This window comes from Rhea pennata, chromosome 17 (genome assembly GCF_028389875.1).
Source record: "Rhea pennata isolate bPtePen1 chromosome 17, bPtePen1.pri, whole genome shotgun sequence".
Classification (NCBI taxonomy): Eukaryota; Metazoa; Chordata; class Aves; order Rheiformes; family Rheidae; genus Rhea; species Rhea pennata.
Genome location: NC_084679.1, coordinates 9300971 through 9320857, shown reverse-complemented (window position 1 = coordinate 9320857; position 19887 = coordinate 9300971). Strand labels below are relative to the sequence as shown.

The window sequence follows — 19887 nt, the reverse complement described above, 5'->3', positions numbered from 1 at the left end:
TCCTTCAGTGCAGAAAGAATAAACCACTCAATGCCCCCACTGGGCTCTCCCTGATAATCTGAAAGCTAGAGCATTTTTCTATGATGAAGAGAAACTTGAACATACAAGCACCAGAAACATTTTTCCTTTGAGCACTTAAACTAGTATTTCCAAGACTATTGCTGTGTCTGCCACCTGGCTGGAAAGGGCCATCAGTTGTTATCCTGCAGTGCTGCAGATAAAGCTGAAAGCCAGAGGTTAGACTATTACCAAACACTTACCATCCCACTTCAGTTCAGCAGGCATAAAAGGCACTTTGTTTAGACAACCAGCTGGAGAAAAAGACAATAGGTTGAGGATTTTGTTTTTTATATAAATAGAAAAGTCAACTGGAATTTTTTTAAGATCCTCTCCAAGAAATATTTCCGTTCTTCTCTGGCAGAAGCCTGCACAAGTGCTGAAGCTTCGGCAGTGATGAGTTCTTTTCAACAGTCTCTTTGTGTACCCTGCAGGCTCTCAGACTGCCCAGATAAGTTGTTTTTCATAACTATAAATGGCCTTCTAGTATTGATTTTTGTATTGCCAGGCCCAAGAGTAACATTGGCTCCTACGCAGTCATCTCAGTGATGCTGAGGAAGGTGAGGTACCTGTGGGTGTTGCAGGTAACCGGGCTTTGCTGGCAGAGTCATTAAGTGGCACTCACTAGTCAGGGCCGGGCTACGGCCACGCTGCGGCTCAGCTGACAGGCAGTGCGTTCACCCTGCTAAACGTGGAATAACCCTATCGCTTCGGCTTGTCAGTCCAGGCACCAAGCTCTGTACTTCAGCTGATAAAATATCCTAAGGTTTTCACAAGTTTAGTTTAAATATATTAGTTGTTATATCCACCTACTCTGACAGTCACAACCCTGGCTATAAAAACACCCTTCCACCCACACATCGCTTCATTATTAAGAAGTTTTTATTTGGCTGTCAGCCAAAAGAGATCAGTAAATAATAGCTGCAGTAAATGTATTCTGTTTCTTAGTGTACTTCTAGGTACTGAATGTCTCAAAGGAGGAATATGTAACATTTTAGAACAAACTCCCTTTTCAGCATTTCATGTAGAAATATGATGAATTCCATACTTCAGTTCACACAAAATACCAAGAAGTTTAATTGGTACCAAGTTCGTTATTCTAAAAATAGGAGAGGAAAAGTAAGAAGCTTGTGATACAGAGACAGTCTGATCCAGGCAGCACCAGCAAAAGAGCCCTGTGCAACAAGATGGAGTTTGGCCGCAGACAGCTGAAATCAAGCAGAGCATATGCTAAGGAAAAGGGGAAGAAGTCAAAATCCAAATGGAAGTGCCACAGAGACACACAGAAGAGCTCTACTGAGAGCAATGGGAGATCTGGGCAGGAGATCCCACTGGAGATTTCTGCTCCACTTAACTGTCTGCTTACCAGCTATACCCAAAAAGAAGAGCCGTAGTTGCCTTGCATGTTTAGCCCCTTCTCGCTACTTGAGTGCATGGCTTGGGTTTGCTTAATTGGCAAAATGCCCACAAGTGGCCGTACCAAAAGCCTTCCCTGAAAAAGGACTTCAGGAGTTTTAGTCTGTGCTCCAGGGACACAGGTGTACAGCAATACACCCATAAAGCACACTGCCACATCTCATAACCATGTCAGCATTATTTATAGGAGCTCAACAACCAGCAGCATAGCTTAACAAGGTACAGCTGTGAAGTCTGTCCTCTGTTATTTGCAGCTTTCTACATCCAAAACATCATGTAATGCTTTTTCAGTAAAATACTGACTAGTTACCTCCTGCATGACCTACTTGGAGGGCCTTAGTCTGCTCTCCTGTAACACAAAACTATGCACGAATGCACTGCACAAAAATTTCAGGATGCCTGGCAGCTAACTTAGCTTCCAAATTACTATTCTAGTCCCTGCTTGGAGGAGAGGCTAAGGGGCTCTGCTTGCTTTATCACATACGCTTGCTGCAATGTGAAAAGAACCTCTGAAATACAGAAATAAGGCAGTATTTATCTAAGAAGCAATCACAGCTCACATGCTTTCCAAAGCAAACTATGTCCCTTACGTTGGCTGCAGTGAGCTTTGTTTCATATTCGCTCTTCATCACACCGCAGTGACAGCTGGTTTTGTAGATCCCCTTTGCTAAGAGCCAAGGGGGAAGGGACCTAGATTCATTCCTAAGGAATGACAGAAGGCAATAAGCAAGCACATAACTTTAAATTTATACTTTGGATTTGATTGTAAAGCATTAAGGTTGCATGTAACTAGGTTATGTCTCTGCTGCTAAATCTATGCATAATTTATTTATATTACAAGCTAAACATCAGGAACTGTCAGGAAGAACCATAACAGCTCTTTACTAGCACGAATTAAACGCTCTGCTCATCATATAAGCCCCAGGACAGCCATATGCTGTGATCCTGCACAGTATCAGTAAGCTAATTAAGAAACTGCCTTCGCTTGCTCCTCTCCATTGTGTGGGCTTTTTTAATTTGTGTTTTTTTTCAGTCTGGGTTGGGCAGATAAGCTTCACTCTTCCACGCTGCTTTCTGCCTCCACAGTGAAGGTTCACAGGCAAATGTGTGTTCAATTTTTATCTCTTTCTAAAAAGATTCCTCTGATGTAAGTCCAGTTCAGTAGTATACTATCACAAAATGCTGACAGTATTGTTGGCTCGAATTTCTGCAGTATAAGTCTCTCAAAGACTACAAGGAATGAAACTGTTGGGTACCAGTCTCCAAACATGAGGGCTGGTCAGAGACATGGCAGCATTTGCCCAGGTGAGACAAGGAAGCACCACATTTTGCAATAAGGCCCATCCAGGCCTCCTTGGTTAAATGCTTGTCATAAAAAAGCACACAGAAGGACTACGTTCCGAAGACCAAGCAAACAAAGAAACAACCAAATGGCTTGTTGAAGAATCATTTCCAGAGTAGGGGAGGGGAAAATGTATGTGCTCTAAGGAGATCCTTTATACAGTACAGCAGGGTTCTGTACAAAAGCTAGACTAGTTAAGCTCAAAGTTGCTGCTGTTTTAAAAAGAGCCAGCCTCTAAAAGCTTGCATTTAAGTATTTTCTCTGTCCTGCCATGCTTCAGTAAGCAAAGCTCCCCTGACACCAACAGCAGCTTGGAAGCACCTTACCAGTGTTGTCCGAGCTTCATCTCCTGCATCCTGCTCTTCACTAGACCGCACTATTCAGCGCAAAGTCACACAACTAACTCTTTCAAGTCAAAGAATTACACTTAGGTGCTTGCTTTCTTCAGTCAATTGAAGATCAAGGCTGCCCCAAGTGGTTGGGCAAGCAGGTAAGAGAAACACATTACTGTTGCTGTGTACTATTATCATGTTTGCAGGATTTAAAAACAAATAAAGCTGGAAGGTAATTTATTTTGAAAGTTCTAATTCCCAAGCACTTCTCTTCAGAAAAAAAGTTATACATTAATCCTTACTAACAAGAAAGGAGGGCATAACCAGATGGCTTTGACACAGCCTTTATTTCCTCAAATTCAGCATGCAGAGACACAAAGAATCTTAACTGAGATCATCAGGGTAGGTAGGCTCCAAACCTCACAACCAAGGAGTGGAGTCCATCACACATTAAAGGCCCTTGGAGTGGTCAGCACCAGCAGTGCTACCAAATTTCACTCATTTCTTTAACTGAAGAAGCAGCACTAGGTGGCAACTTTAAGGAGAATATAATGCAAGATAAGGGGATACTCATAAAGCTTCTAGCAAAAACATTCTTCCTAATTGTCTGTTAGTAAACATCAAATTACACAGCCAGTTCAAACAGACAGAAGAACAAGCAGCCAAAGCCCACACCCCTATTCCCTATACAAACCCCGGGAATTTTCCGAGAAAACCATCAGGTAGTGCAAGAGTGGAGGTGGGAAGAAACAAATGGTTATACCAGAGCCACTGAGACCTCCTTGGCCATTTCTGAAGTACAAAGAAAGATTTCTTTCTGTAGAAACAAAATCCCAGACTCGGTTTGACAAACCCTCTTTGACTCTCTCTCATGGACGCACACACTCATGCCATAAACAACGCGTGTTGTAGGTGTGTGCACATATAGCCCTATACAGAGGGGCCTGCACGCATTTGTACATAATTTCTCACTCTAGTGGAACAGATTTTTTTTTTCCTGCCTTGAATATACTGAGTCCTTATCTCTTGTCTTCCAACATTATGTCTCACACTTAACCATAAATCTATCTTGCTTTCATTCCCTGGGCTGTTACTACTGATTGTATCTACCGGATGGGCTCATCCCAAGTTATCATTGCTAGGACCAAGCACTTCACAGTTCTTGCACTGCTGGTAGTTATCATCTTCCCAGCAAGGTAGGAAAGAGGTGTTAATCCACATGAAAGTTGGAAAAAGTGAAGGGCAGTGACTGAAATCTAGATCCACTCAGGCATTTAGGAGCCTAAGTCTCATGGGAACCAAAAGGAGATGGGGCTATTACAAATTAGGCCACAGAAACATTTATACAGCTAATGTTGCCTGAAATTACACTGGAACAGTCACCAAAAGGGAATTAAATACATGGTTCTCAAGTCCCTTTTTACAGCTCTAGTCACCAGGTTATCCCTTTTCTTCTCAGGAGCTGATGTTGGACAAGTTGTTACGTGCAATTTCGATTTGAAGAATATATGTTTTCAGCAGAAGTCAAGTGGGGGCAGTTTGTTTGTTTGTATACCCTTGGCCAGATCTTTGAACCTTGGGGCTATTTATGAATGCGATTTTCTGTGTACTTGGAAAATTGACAAGAAATGCTGCAACTGCAGATGGCATCCTGGAAAAAGGAGCACTTTGCATCCATTTACTATGCAAATGAATTCACTGAACATTTGTTGACAGTAGGTCAGGAATCCAGCTAGAAAGTTGGCAACTTAGGAAACAAGTTCTACTCTATCCTCTTAAAAGTGGGGGGAAAAAAGGGAGTGAATTAATAGTAATTAAATAGCACATATCAATTTAGCACAGAATGTATTTCATTTTTAAGTCATTAAAATCCTTGGTGCTTCAACAAAACTAAGAACCACGGTGCGAATCTACACAGAAAACATGTCTACTTAATTTCATTAAATTAAATCTTTGCTTTGTTTTTACCGCTTCTTCCCAAATTTCATATGTACTTATTTCTTTCAGTAGGTTCATCAGAAGATGAAGATACTTTTATTTTATAAAACAGCACCCAAGATAATATCTATCATAAGAATCACAATCATTTAACATAGTAAAATGGTTACTGTCACTTCATATCCATCCATCATACGGGGTCTGACTCTACATATGAAACAGCAATGAAAGAGGAAACATCTCTCTGATCTGAGGATGAAAGCAGAGACAACTGCGATCACCTGCACTAGCTTCTGAAGATTTCAGTGTTTCTTGGTAAAGCATACTTCAGACACAGCATGCAATAAATCCTATTACCAGACCACAGTTTTGCAAGTTGGCTGTGCTGCCATAAGTTGTCTTTTGCCAAGTGAAATACAGGATTTCCAAAATATCTGTTTGGAAGAGAAAGTTTTTGGCATGTTATGTGCAGAATGGAATGGCACATACAACCCACTTGTCATGTTTCAGGTGATACCAGGATACAAAAGATCCCTGAAATGGTTACAGTCATGGCAGAGGGCTTGAATTCAGAAGCTCAAACCTCAAAATAAATGCTGGTCTCCAAAGACAAACTAAATCTTAACCAGTTGCCTCTTCTTCCTTTGATTCCTGCTAGCTATCGCAGATTGTCAGTTAGCCATGGTGACTCTGTATGGACATTGCCAACTATTGAAGAGACAATCCCAGAATTAAGTTTATAGCAATAGTGTAGTGATGATAAACTTTGTGCAATTTCTCTGATCTCCAGCCTATAGATCACCAAATCCAATGTTATGCATTACCATCACACAGGGCTTTCTTACCTAGCAGTAGAGAGAGCTCCCTTCCTGAGCATGGCTCCCTTCAGCCACGCAGCCTAAATCAACATCAAGCATTACACAAGATCTTCTTCAGTTTAGGAAGCATGAAGAGATCAAGGCTATATGAAACCAGCAAGCTGCCTTAGCTTCAGGTAAGGGCTGAAAGAGTGCATGATCATTCATCTTTTATCTTAAGATAATTCTTATGTAAAACAATTCTGGTGAAGGTACAGATGTCTGCTAAGATACCAAGCCAAATTGCTGACACCTCTTTCAAAGCACCCTCCTATTCCTGCAGTGCTTTACTGTATCGATGCTAGTAATACTGGATTAAGATCCACCCTTTGGCACAAGCAATCCAAGCAGATTGCTTTAGATTTGCAATTCACCCTGCTCTGCTCCAGTTCTGGACACACATCAGTACCCAAGCTTCCACAAGGTGGGTTCAGAGTGAGGATGGACAGAGATTTAGGATTTACATGGGCTGGGAAGTATTCTGCACAGAATAGGACTGGAAAGCAAAATGCAATAGATCAGGATTTTAAAGGAGTGGTAAAGGCAAATTAGTGGGTGTTTTTTTTTTTTTTTTTTTTTTTTGAATTACTTCTTTTCATTTATTTTGAAGTAAGTTTCCCCAAGGCACCATATTATCAAAGCAGAGACCTAGATTAAGAACAAAGTAAAGATCAGAAAGCAGTGTAAAAACAGCAAATAATTAAGCTGCAGTTCACACTGTGAATGAATGAGCATGAAACAAATCCACCCACATCTGTTGATAAACTTCATTAAAGTTACTGAAAAAATACTGAAATAAAAGCAGTTGTGCGTGCCTAACACCCATCTTCTGCTCAGAGATGCAAAATGCAAGAAAATGTAAAAACTCAGGTTCAAAGATTCTCTCAGTTCTTCTGGAAGACAACAAAGCACACCCTTCAGGATCACTTCCAAGGAGGACAAAGGAGGCTGGCACATCATTAAGAGGACTAACTTCCAAATTACATCTCAAATACATGTATTTTTCCAAATGGTAAACAGTTTGTAGTTTGCAATTAGTTCCATTCACAGAAAATTCAATTTACAGGACCAGCTACTGTGCCAACAAGAGATGAGTAGGCAAAGAGGTTTTAACACTGCTGTCTGCCAAACCAGCTTCTCCCTGCTGATGTTAACCACCTTACCTTGCTGGTGCTTTGATGAGCTGCACAGGATTTCCAAAGACTGCAAAATTACTCCCAGCAATATTATTACTTTCTATCCGTCCATTTTATCCCTAGATCTGGAAGTGCTCTACAACAGACATGTAACACTACCTACATTGTAACAAGGAGAGAAAGCATCACCAGTTGAAAGACAGGCCCTATCTCACCTACTCCCATATCATTTCCTACTGTCCTGGACTTCTCTTTGCTGATTTTATCCCAAGACAAGAGGAAGCAAGCAGACAGCATGCAAGCTCACCCGCCCCTACACAAGGATTACTCTCTCCACAGCACAGCAAAGCAAAATTGACCCTTTTCAGATTACCTTTCCCTGCTCACCTGCCATTGCCCTCTCCACTTGCCTTGAGCAGCTACTTTCCAACATGAAATCACCTTGCCCCACATCTCTGGCTGAAGCTTGGAGTTTTCCAGAGGGAAGTGCTCAGTCCACATGACAGTGACAGCAGAGACCACTGATGACAGGACTGAAGTACATCTTCCCTCTCAACACCAGAAGCAGCCACCATTTACTGGCTGCTCTCTTGATGCATTTAAGTGGTTTCTTAAAAAAAACAGGACCACTTCATTTATCAAACAGTTGAGCAGGATTGTGTTAGTAACATCTCAGCACTGCTGCGCTCTGCATCCACATTCACTAGCCTGAAGACAATGAAATCTCCAAACTGGCACCTGCTTTTATCATGCCCTGTAAAAACAGTACCTTAAAAAAATATATATATCTATATATATCTCAAAGTTATCCTGGAATGTAGAAGTTGAAATAGATCAGAGCACTACATCTGATGTGGATTAGGTTAATCTACTAATGATCAATTTGTCTACATTTATTAGAGAACATAGTATTCATTGAGATAATCATTTTATCTCCATCCTGACTAATTTCCTCTTGCAAAACACCATTAGAAAATGAGGCTGTAGTAAGGAAAAACAATGATGCCTAGAGCCTACTTAAATGACCCTAGTCTCCAGTGGGACTGCAAATAATTTCAGTAATAGGCCCTTTCAGAACATTTTTCATTACTTTTTAAATTTCTGAAGTTACTCAGGAGAACAGTTATTGCAGTTTATAGATAAGCCCAAGAAAGAAACGAACCAACTTCTGAAAATGCCTTAATCAGTGGAGATCTGACAGAAGTGCACTTCAGTGCAACAGAAGTGGCAATGCCAAATCTTTCACTTTCATCCAGAACAACAAATTCCAACATAAAACTGAAGAATCCAACAGTGCATCTGCACTATTGTATTTTTTATATGCTATTTACAAAACACTTGAGAAAAGTGAAGTGAAAGAGTCAGTGTAAGGAATATTGCTTCTTCAGGTTTTTCAAAAGAACATTAGAACTCTTTCTGACCTCAGCTTCTAACATTTCCTCTCCCACTTTGCAGGTGCTCTCAGAAATGCAAATGCCATCTCTAACCAGAAAGATTCCTTTGCAAGGAACACTAGAAATGCTCTGGAGTTCAAGTTTGTAACTAATTTCCAATAGGTCCTTATTCAATGTAGCTTAAAATAAGAGTATGCCAGTAACTTCTGCAAGTGTTTGAGACTAAAACTGGACCCATGTTTCAAGGTCAAAGTAATTCCACAAAACTTCTTCCTCATCATTTACAAAAGAACCATTTGCAAAGAGGAAGCCTAAAACAGAACAAAGATGGAGCTGCTAGAAAACTCATTTTCTTTGACAAAATGAAAACATAGCCATCATAGGAAGCAGAGAACATACAAAATTTGCAGAAACAGTCTGATAACAGTGCACCTCACAAAATTGAAGCATGATTCCCAATACTTAATGGTACTGTTTGCCTTGGGAGATGCTTCTTCTACACTCAGTGTGGAAGTTAACCTCTCATCTGGGTTGCTCTCCACTGCATCTGAGACCTCCGTCTCCACTACCCCATCTGGATAAATGTCCTACTCTTCACATACATCCCACTGGAGAGACCCCCAGTGACAAGATTTTATGACAAAAGCGCCCATTACGCTAATAACTGACACTGCTACTATGATCATCGAAATGGGGTATCTCTGCCAAAATGGAAAATATATGGTATTTCTTTCAAATAAAAATAACTTAAAAAAGCTAAACACAGGATGCAGTGAACAACAGACTAGTATTCCACATTTGTGCCTTACCGTAAGCAGCCAGAAGTGTTCTTGAAGACAGTTGTCCACTCAGCGTCGCGAGGTTTTGAGTCCTCATTTGGCTCGCTCTCCCAGCCAGAATGGGGTATAATCACTTCATTGGTGAGCGTCTGCAGACCATGGTTGATGATGACCATCTTCAGGGGCTCATAAGAGGACAAGTTCCACAGGGTGCCTTCAGGAAAAACAGTGATTACTAAGCAAGTAACAAGACAGCAATACTTTTTATTCTCTTTCATTACAGAGAATCACTAGAAGACTAAATCACAAAACAATGATAATGTGAAACCATTTTTGAAGTTTGAGACTCCAGATCAGCCTGTAACTTAGGGAACACCTCCAAAGGCAGTTCCATTAAGACATGCACATCTTTGAAGTCATCAGATCCTGCTGCAGAGTATATAAGTGTGATGTGCTATTAGAGATTGATGGGATTTTTTGCTACATACAAACTTTCATATTGCTACATTTTAAAGTCTATCTATGCCTCAAAAAGCAAAAATTCACAGAAGACGGGAGACCAGCATATTGAGGAAGTCCTAAAAACAAGGCTGAATTTATGGAGGATCATTCATCTTATGTTTATTGTCTGTAAGAGACAATGTTTCACTCAAGACTCTTCTCTCTCTCTCTCTCTCTTATTTACTTTCACGTTTTGCTGTCAGAGGCAACATCTGAGTTCAAATCCCCTGGTGCCACAAGTACACGATTCCTTGAAAAAGCTGAGAGCTGCGAGTCCTCCTCTGCCTTCTCGTTTTCACCTCAATTATGAATTAAAGCAGACTGAAGCTAAACATCAACACAACACAACAAAATACTAGCAATCCTTCAAATCTCAATTTTAAACAGTTCATGGGTTTTTTGTGTTTGTTTTGTTTTGAAGTCCGGCCTAAACCAGGATATTCACTTCAGAGAGAATTCCTGCATGGGCCCAGCCTGGCGACACTCGAGAACCATCAGGAAGACCATCTGGCCCGAGTCAGACACACAATTACTTTGATCTCCAAGAAAAAGTGTGACAATTAGGAAGATTTCAAATAGACTAACGGAGAAGTTAAATTTCCTAGGGCATACGGAAGTCCTGCCTAAGCGGATACAATATTAATATCAGACTCCTTGTGTTGTACCAACCACAAATTTGTTCACCTTGCAGTACAAGTTGTAGATGCTTGCCTCTAAATGCATGTTTAAAACAACAATAAAGAAAAAAACAAGGGGACAAAGGACAAGGGGACGAGGTACAACCTTCTCTTTCAATCCCTCTCAGCACTCCAAGTTTCAAAACATACAAGTTTCAAGCTCCTGAAGACTCTGCCCACTCGTTTTCCATCCATTACCTTGCTCAAACAGTCTATCCCAGGTCTACCGGCTCACGGGCAGAGGCGGCTGGCGTGAAGCCGGCGGCAGCGCTGCAGCGAGCTGCAGGCACGCGACGCTCCCGCATGCCCACGGCCCAAAGCGCCATGCACCATCTTGTGTGAGGAACAAGCAGCCTCATAGAAACTCTCCTTCACCCTCCAGCTTTCACTACCACCGCCCAGAACTGTCAAATGCCACATGTCCTATTTTAACATCTGAGCAGCATCCATATAGGGCCATGCTAGGTACCAGGTCCGAAAGGGAATTTTATCTGTTACAAGCAGTGAGTGGCACTTGTGTGACAGCAGCTGATGGTTAGCAGAACCTCCAAAGACTTACACTATGGTGTCTTCTGCTCAGAGCGGCATTTACAAAATCCAGACATCTGTTCGGACTTGAGAGTGTATTAGTTGTTAAAGAAACCTTAAGGCAGGCAACAGAATGAACCCCTGATGTTAACATAACTTTTCTTTACTTTTGGTCTTTTTCCTGAGGCCATCCAAAAATATTATTTTTTGGCTTATTTCCCTTGTCATTCATAGACAACACATTTTAAGAGAATTTCAGCATTTACTTTTTCTTTTTAAGCTTTCAAACAAGATAACATACGCAAAATAAAGTAATTTCCATTCATCAGAACAAATCACCCTTTGTCATTGCAGAAGCCACCAAACAACAGATAATTAAAAAAACCACAAGCAGGAAATGCTCCATTTTGTTGGGGAAGAAAGCTTCCAGTTCTCAGAACAAATTGGCTCAAAAGTATACATCACATAAGAAAAAAAAAATGCAAGACAATGTTTATAAGGCTATAAAAACTGATGTACAAGTTTTCAGATTTAAGCATCTTGAATTCGCTAGACTGTCTTTCTTTAGTCACAGTATGGCAATTCCTTAAGCATACCAACAAACTCAATGACTTAAAATAATAATTCCACTTAGGTCTTTAAATGCATTGCTGGCTCAGTACTTTGGAGACTTAAGTGCAAAAATCAGAACATCCAGGGCTGAATTAGGTGGATAAAATTCAGATATCTACACAGGGTAATCATCTCTGTAGCAAACCACAGGAAGAGGTTTAGAATGCCCTGGCCTACAAAACTTACTCTGGGACTTCTTCAGAGGAAAGTAAATGAAGCATTCAATATTTGAAACAGTGAAAAAAAGAAATCTGAAAAGATGGCATCAGCTAGGGAATCTAGTAGAGCATTCCTAAGGTTTCTGTATTTCTATTCTTTTGAGATGACAAAATACTGCAACTGAAAAAATGGAGAATTTTAAAGTCTCTTGTGCATGAAAGAGTTCAGTTTTAAAACTGGACAGCCCTTCCTATTTAAGGGATCCTTCCTTAAAATTCATCTTTTGCATCTAAAATGAGATTCCGCCTTCTCCTCTTTCCTGGAGGAGTGGCATAATTTATCATCTTTATTATAAAACTACAAAGAAATTTCAGGGCTTAAGAAGAGCCAGGCAGATAAATATTTTACTAAGTCAGAACGCCCACAAAAATTCCAATGGCTCTAACATTAGAGGATTCTGCAAAAGCCTGAGTACTCAAATCTTTTGCTCAGAGATTTGTGTCTAGATTTCTAAATCTTCAATACATATCTGCAAAATAAAATAATCACCAAATTCTCTATCTTCTATATTATTAATCACTAGTAGTTATTTCAAAAGAGATTAAGTCCAACTGGGATCTAACAGAATCATAACCAGACTGGAAAACAGCACAATCCTGTAAATTCACAGCACACAAATCAACTTCACTAATGCTAGCAATCCCATCCAAACCAACAGGAGAACTACTTATATGTACAAAAAGAGCTTTTGCACATGTTCATCCATAATTTCTAGTAAAGGCTGATTAAAATTTATGCAATAAACCATTTAGGAGCAAACATTTTGACTGTGAAGTCAGTGGCAGCAAGACAAAGATAATAAGGACCAAAATTAAATAGATCTTTCCTCTATTCCTTTGAAGGAACAAAAACCAGTTTGCACGCTTTTCATTTTCTCACCAGCCTCCCATCTCTTGCAAACATTTCATAGAAAACACATCAAACTCTCCGAAGAGGCATAAAAATACCCTATTATAAAATATATGTATATAGCAGAAAGCTCTTCAAGATGTTCAAAAAACAGTCAAAACATGAAATAAATTTACAATAGTCTCCTTGGCAGCTGCATGAGGAGAAAACACCAGCTGAATCCCTCTGCTGAGCAGTATGCAGAGAAGGAAAGTGTACATGAGCAGCCCGAGACAAACAGGGATGAGGGAGCCTTGTGGCAGGGAAAGGATTCACCTTCAAGGTTGACTTCATGGGGAAAACATCCCTCAAGAAGGGATACAGATAACCAGTGACAATGCATTTTCTCCTTCAGAGTTACAAACTAAGTAAGTTTAAATCCCAGCATCCTTTCAGCTCTTGAAAAAAACCTGAGAAGATCCAAGAGAAAATCTGAGTGTGTGTGGGGGGAGGAAATAGAAGACTATGATCCCCGCAAATCTGACCTCCACCTTGAAGAATCACACTCTGCATCTATTAGCATAACACACGAATGATCTAACAAGCTGGAAACACTGCTTTTAAAACTCTTAAGTTTAATCCGTTCAGATGAATATCACTCAAGAGAAATCAAGTCACTAGAGCAGCACCGTAAGGGAAAAGAATTTATCAAGATTTTCCACACACTTTCACTGAAAGCGTTTGCCTTTTTGATCGCAGACCACATGCATTTTAGAACTAGAGAAAAAATGAATTATTGCTTTCCAGAAGATAATGATCAAGTCTTTATTTCATTCATAAGCACTGTCTGTAATATACATTCATATTTGTAATCATAATCATTACCTCTCCTTTCAGCATTTTAAGAGGGGACAACAGCTACACAGTTTTATTTCAAAAATACAGATTATCATAAAATAGATTAAAAATGACTAAAGTATAAATAATTCTATCCAATTTATGTCATATTAAAGGATTAGGGCCATAGCCCTAACTTCTAATGTCTGTGCCTCCTTGGAGTTAACTCTGAAAAGATTTCTAAAGACATTGTGCCAGAATATATACTCGCTATTATCTTCTAAAACCCAAGTAAAATCTTTTCCTTCTGTGCTTACTTGCAAAATCCAAAGTTACCATTAAATTAAAACAAATCAAGAAGTTGTTTAACTCCTCATCTGTGATCCATCCAACATCATTTATCACATGAAAAACCAGCACACTGCATACGTTTCCTGGGGACATCTTGTTGTAGATTCATCCTGTACACATCTATTTGACACAGTAGGTGTACAGTCCTGTTGGACTTGTTCTAAGTCCTGAAGACAGGAGCTCTGCATCTGCAGGCTAAGCTGTAGTCAAGCACAGAAACTCACACGTGAACTATTATGTCCCAAAATGCACTTCAAAAAGTGGTATTCTTTTGATTCTTTAGACTTAATCCTTCCATTTTCTACTAGAAAAATTAGTCTGCAATGAGGAAGCTCAAGATAGCACAGTACTTCTAAGGGAGCTTCTTGTCTGATCAGCGGACAGGATTTTAACATACATAAATGCCCGTAAGACGTGAATTCTCAGTTGCTCAGTTTGGAAGTTTCTATTCTAGAAGAGTATTAGATCAAAAGATTTCCTTTACTGAGCTTTCTAAAGGTCAATCATTTTTCAATTAAAACTAATTTGGAAATAGGCAGCATCAGGAAAAATCATTCTACATCACTTAAAATAGTGTGCAATGTTGTTAAACAGCAAAATTACACTTCAACGTTCTCAAAAGGAACAGAAATATTCATTAACACTACCAACTTCTGATTGCTTGTCAAAGAATGTAATAGGATTTTTGGTCTTGCATATCTGATGGGAACATTGGTTGCACACAAAACCTTATCACTCGAGATAAAACTTTTGCAAGCTTTCCCAGTCAGGACAGATTTCTTTCCTTATCAGCCTAATCCTCATTTCTCTGTTTCTCAAGAAAATGATCTACTGAAAATGGAGCAGCACACAGTCCCAGGAGGACAACTAGAGACAGAGACAAGGGAGAATTCCTCTAAATATTTTTCATTACAACTCCTCTCATGATGTACCTATGGACACACTAATAACTCAACCATGCTGTTCCCAGTGCAGGAGATGCACACATTTTTGTACCTTTTAAAAAGTACAAACAGGGAGCTCCATGATATTTTATGATTACATCTTGAGTTTTAAAGGTATTTTTACATGCCTCACATATTTGTATTACCCTGAGGAACATCACATTTTAGTGCCATTTCCAGATGCACTGAGAACATCTTGCAAAGCAGATACAACATTATCCCAGAGAAGGCTTTCAGTTCTATTAAGAAGAGTCCTACTAGACAAGAAAATAAGCTACAGACGTGCTTAACCTGGCAGGAGCGTAGTATCCATATACTCAGCCTCCTTACAAAATTAAGTGCCAATACATTTGTTTAACCAATGTTCTCCAAAAAGCGTATTCTGGGAAATAGGCTGATCAATACACTTCTGACATGGCAAATCTCAGCCGTTCAGCAGCGAGTGTCACACATCAATTCCTTCCTCACACTCTGCTGCATCTACATCTTAAAAGTTTTCAACATACTTGTGTGGCTTTTTTCCCATTCCATTAACCCACTGACCAGACCCAGCTGGCTGGCCTGACTCACACTGTTCAGCACAGCTGTGGCTGCTGTGTCAGATCACCCTGTTAATGAGAGGCCCTGGAGTTGCTCTGAAGCCAGGGACTGACTCTCCTGCCAGAAGGCACCCTCTCTACCCACGGATGTCCTACTGCACGCCCCTACCAATCTCCTGCACTGCAGACAGGTACAGGGTCCCACACCCAGGGAAGCAAGACTTCAAGACTGAAATTAAGATGCTTACAAGAGCTATATTCCCAAACTGCTCTTGAATTTGCACATTTAAATTATATAAATCTCTTTTGAGAGCAGGATTATTTCCTCATTCATCCACATCTGCAGTGACCAGCTGATGATTACCATTCAGCTTCCAAAAAGCAGCCATTACTGAATTGAAAAAATAATTAAAAACAGCAAAGTCAATGTGTCATACAGGACCTCAATCTGCAGCCTGTTAAAATAAAAACCACCATCACCACCAAAATAACCCTGTGCTGTTGTCTGTTCTCCCATTTTGACCTAAAGAAGAAATTTCTGCATTACTGTCGAAGTCTCTAGAGGATTCTCTCTAGGCAGAATTAAGAACTGTGATGCAAAGGTAGACTTTGATTTATCATTAGGGAAAGGTAACTTGATAGGAAGTTGAGATTTCTACCACGAGACCATCAGAAGCAGGATCTGAATTTTCAGTGCTGCAGAGCACAGGCCCCCTTGCAGCTGCCTGGGCTGAACACTTCCTTTGCATTTTAAGCTGGCTCCCGCTCCTCTCTGCTGCCTTTTGGAGATCATCCCGTGTTACCAGCTGGGGTTGTGAACACTAGGTGTGAGCACAGCAGCACCAGCCATGCAGGTGTTGCTGAAATACTGTTCTCTTCTGTACTGAAGCTGGGACATTTCACACCAGATCTGGTGATATCACTTCAGAAGTGGAATGAAATCATTCCTAGTTAGGTAGAGATTAAAGGCACATCATCTGTTGCTGGACACCTGCTTAGGTTAATGCTCTCAGTATTTATGGTGGCAAAGGGAAATAAAGGGCTTTAAATAGTAAAAAGGGAAGTGGAACAAAAATGCTATTTTTAATTAGCAGGAGGTAGTGTCAGACAATGTACTTAAACTGTAAAATTAATTATCAACTGGAAATTAAAGCAATCGCCATTCAGAGAGAAAAAGAGAAAACCTCTAGTTTGTTGTTGCCATCTCAGAAGTGACTGATTAGCACTTAACATTATAATGATATTCCTTCAGAGTAAATTACAGACTGACTTTCCCTTTCGTGAAGCTGAAGAAATAAATATATTCCTTCTCAGCACTCCAGAAATGAGTTTTGAGTAAACTAGAACAGCAGATAAACAAATGTGCTTAAAAAAAAAAAGTGGAAAAAGATAAGTCAGCCACCAAACTAAATGAGTGCAACGAACAGACTACAGATACCGCCTAAAGAGTTCCTACGTCAAGAGACACAGCACACAACAATCAAAGCAAAACCAACATGTACTAATTAGAGGATTTCTTACAAAACAGATAGCTCTCCTTCACCACCTCTCTGAAACAGGACTGGAAAAAAAGAAAAACAACCTGCCAGTTTCTATATTGCCTACTAAGACCCAGTGTGCTTAATATCCCATTATGGCTGGGGAAGAACAGTTGGAACATCCAGTGCCACTGTTGAGCAGTAAAAACTTGGAGAGCTGCCATAATGTGTTTTGAGGCAATTATGGAATTATGATGTTTGCTTCAAAAGGCTTAATCCGCATTTGTGATAGTCCGCTTGGAAAAATCCAACACGGATAAAATAGCTAAACAATTTCAGCCCCAGACCCATTTTCACATGCCCAGAACTTTCTAAAAATTTCTATTCTGCCACTGAAAGCCACTACATAGCTCCTCTTCTCCAACCAAGTGTCCCCTGTTGCCTCTGAGAAGAGGGGGGAAATCCATTTCACCTCCCATGAGTTATGGGAGGCTGAAGTACAATACATTTTTCTTTGGTTTAAGAGTTGACATACTTTTCCACCCTTCTCTACTTAATAGAAGAACTTTGAAACTTGGCAGATATTTTATTATTCCTTTTGAACAATGTCCAAGACTAAGGTCAAACAGAAGTAGGTTGAATAATGAAGTTATAAGCAATTGAAAAATCCCTGCAAAGCATAGATGAACTGAGTATCTCTGAAATGCAATTCTCCTTTTCCCAATTATTATCTCAAACAATCCTCATGTCCAGAGCTTCTCAACAGCAGGCTCTACACTCCTTAAAATCTGAGCGTTTCCTAACCCTCTACTACTGAAATGCTACAATTTATATATAGCCCAGCTGACTCCCCAGCAGCAAAGACAGGAAGTGCTGCTGAGCAGATGGGCTGTACTATCAATGTGAAGTACTTGGGACATGGCAAAAGGATTATTTTATAGAAGTTCAACAAGGAAAGTTTCTGATTAGCGTCTCTGACCTCATGATTAGAGCACGTTGAGGGCAAGTGGACTACAAATTACCTGTCAATGAATTGCCGTAACTCATTTAAGCTCCAGTAACCCAATCACATCTAGTTGCATGCTACATCCGAGAAGTGTCCTCTGCATCTCGGCACTTAGGGAAACCTGGGTGCTACGTACACAGATGACTTCCTCTTGAAGGGCACGTCAGTCCAAATTATCCATTGATTCACACCAAGAACATGGTGCAGCTAGAGAAACAGCTGCAGCCAGTGATCCAGATTCTCCTTCAATCTTCTATCCTTCAGAAATTCCTGTTCCTGGAACTGAAAAGACTCCTCTAAACCATAATTTAATAAAGAAAATATACACACTAACCTGTAATTAGCTCTCTGACTTCCATGTCATTTGTTTTTCGCAACAGTCTGATCAAAGCTGGGATGCCATCACAGTTCTTTATAGCCACCTTGTTCTCATTATCCTTCCCATATGAGATGTTTCTGAGCGCCCCACAGGCTTTGCGATGGACCTCTGGTTTTGGATGATCTAGCAGGCCCACCAAGATAGGGATCCCTTTAAGGTGCCTCACGTCCTTTTTGATTTTATCATTCTCGTAGCACAAGTGCTGCAGGTAGGCTGCGGCGTTGGACTTGACTGGATCAATAGGGTGGCTGAGCATGGCAATTACTTCAGGGAGGTCAGGGTCCCTCCACCTAGGGTCTTTCCGAATGCTGTCAATAGAGGGGGAGCGCTTCCCCAGGCGATCAATACTGGCCATGCTTCCTCTCTCTGGCTGTGCTAGAGGTGCTGCATAGCCACCGTGAAGGTAAGGGATCCGCTCTTCAACCATCTCCGTCTCAACAGGGTCATCGTAGCCCCTGTAAGAAGCAACAGTCCCAAGAGAAAAAGGAAAAACAGCACATTTAAACACTCTGTGCCTCTGAGCCAGCATGCAGATTTCACCCATGATCAAACCATTTAACATCAAACATCATTAGGGGCAACATATTTACACTTTCAAATAATATATTTGCAGTAACATGTAAATTAAGCATAGCTGAGTACTCAGCAACGATGGGACTGTAGGACAATATTTGTTTGGTTAGCAGCGAAATAATGACAGGAACGGCAAGTCATCAAGCATATTGCTTTCATTTAGGTCACTTAGCAAAGTAATTATAACAGAACTGGATTACATTTAGTAGGAAACACTGAGCTTCATTAATGACACTACTTCTGCAACAAACCAGAACTCTAATTAAAGGCATTCAAGGCCTGGGCACAAAGGGACCACAGACAACTTTCAAATCTGAAAAGATCCACTACATTTCCATGCAAAAGTTGATACTCTCACAAGTATTCTGGATTTCAGTACTCACAAGTTTTCCATTTTTCTTTGACAAACGGTTAAGTTCTGAATCCAAGCATACAATATACACGCTTTTATAGAATCACTCAACATAAAAGTAAGGAACCGATAGTCAAGAGGCCCAAGTCAACTATTAACACCACAGTAATTTGCTGTCATCCAAAATGAGTCCAGCAGTCCGTGCTTTTCTCCCTCTCCCAGAATTCAGCACCGAACCAGGCTGTGAGACTGGCAAGGTCACTGACAGCATTCGAACGAACTGCACCCACGTTGTTCTGCCATAATTCACCGCGCGCCACTGACGCGAGGCCAGTCGCAGCCAGCTAACGCGCTTGTAAACAGGACTGTCCGTGCTCACACAAAGGGCAAAGGCACAATCAACCCAGCTGAAGATGCTCTGATATGTTCTCTCACAACAGAAATTCCCATATTCTTAAAATAAAAAAATAAAAAGGCAACTTCGTCAAATACTACTTTTTCCCTTAATATCAACCACCACAGCTACAATCCCTAACCTTCAGAAAAATTCTCCACACGTATCACTTCCGACAACTATCTGCTAAGACAGAAGATTTCAGCAACAGCTTTGTAAGAAGAGACACTAAAACCTTCAGAATTGGTTTTTGGGATTCACTGATACAGTTCGTCTTTTATTTAAAGCAACACCTTACATCCTCCAGAACGCACACAGTTACTACAGGGGAGCTTCAACCCATGTGAGGTGCATCTATCCGTAAGATAACGTTTAAGCTCATACGAAAAGCACGAGAGGAAACCCGAAGCATGCGTAC

At 40.5% G+C, this 19887-nt stretch overlaps 1 protein-coding gene across 10 annotated transcripts in view; it reads right to left on the bottom strand.

Moving 5' to 3' along the window:
* The window catches only part of ARVCF (ARVCF delta catenin family member), a 292145-nt gene that overhangs the window by 60754 nt on the left and 211504 nt on the right, over positions 1-19887 (bottom strand). For all 10 annotated transcript variants that reach the window (XM_062590417.1, XM_062590416.1, XM_062590418.1 and 7 more), the window contains 2 exons: positions 18106-18605; positions 9282-9465 (listed from right to left, as the gene is read on the bottom strand). In XM_062590417.1, the coding sequence (XP_062446401.1) occupies positions 9282-9465; positions 18106-18605 (684 nt within the window). The remainder of the gene's footprint in view (positions 1-9281; positions 9466-18105; positions 18606-19887) is intronic.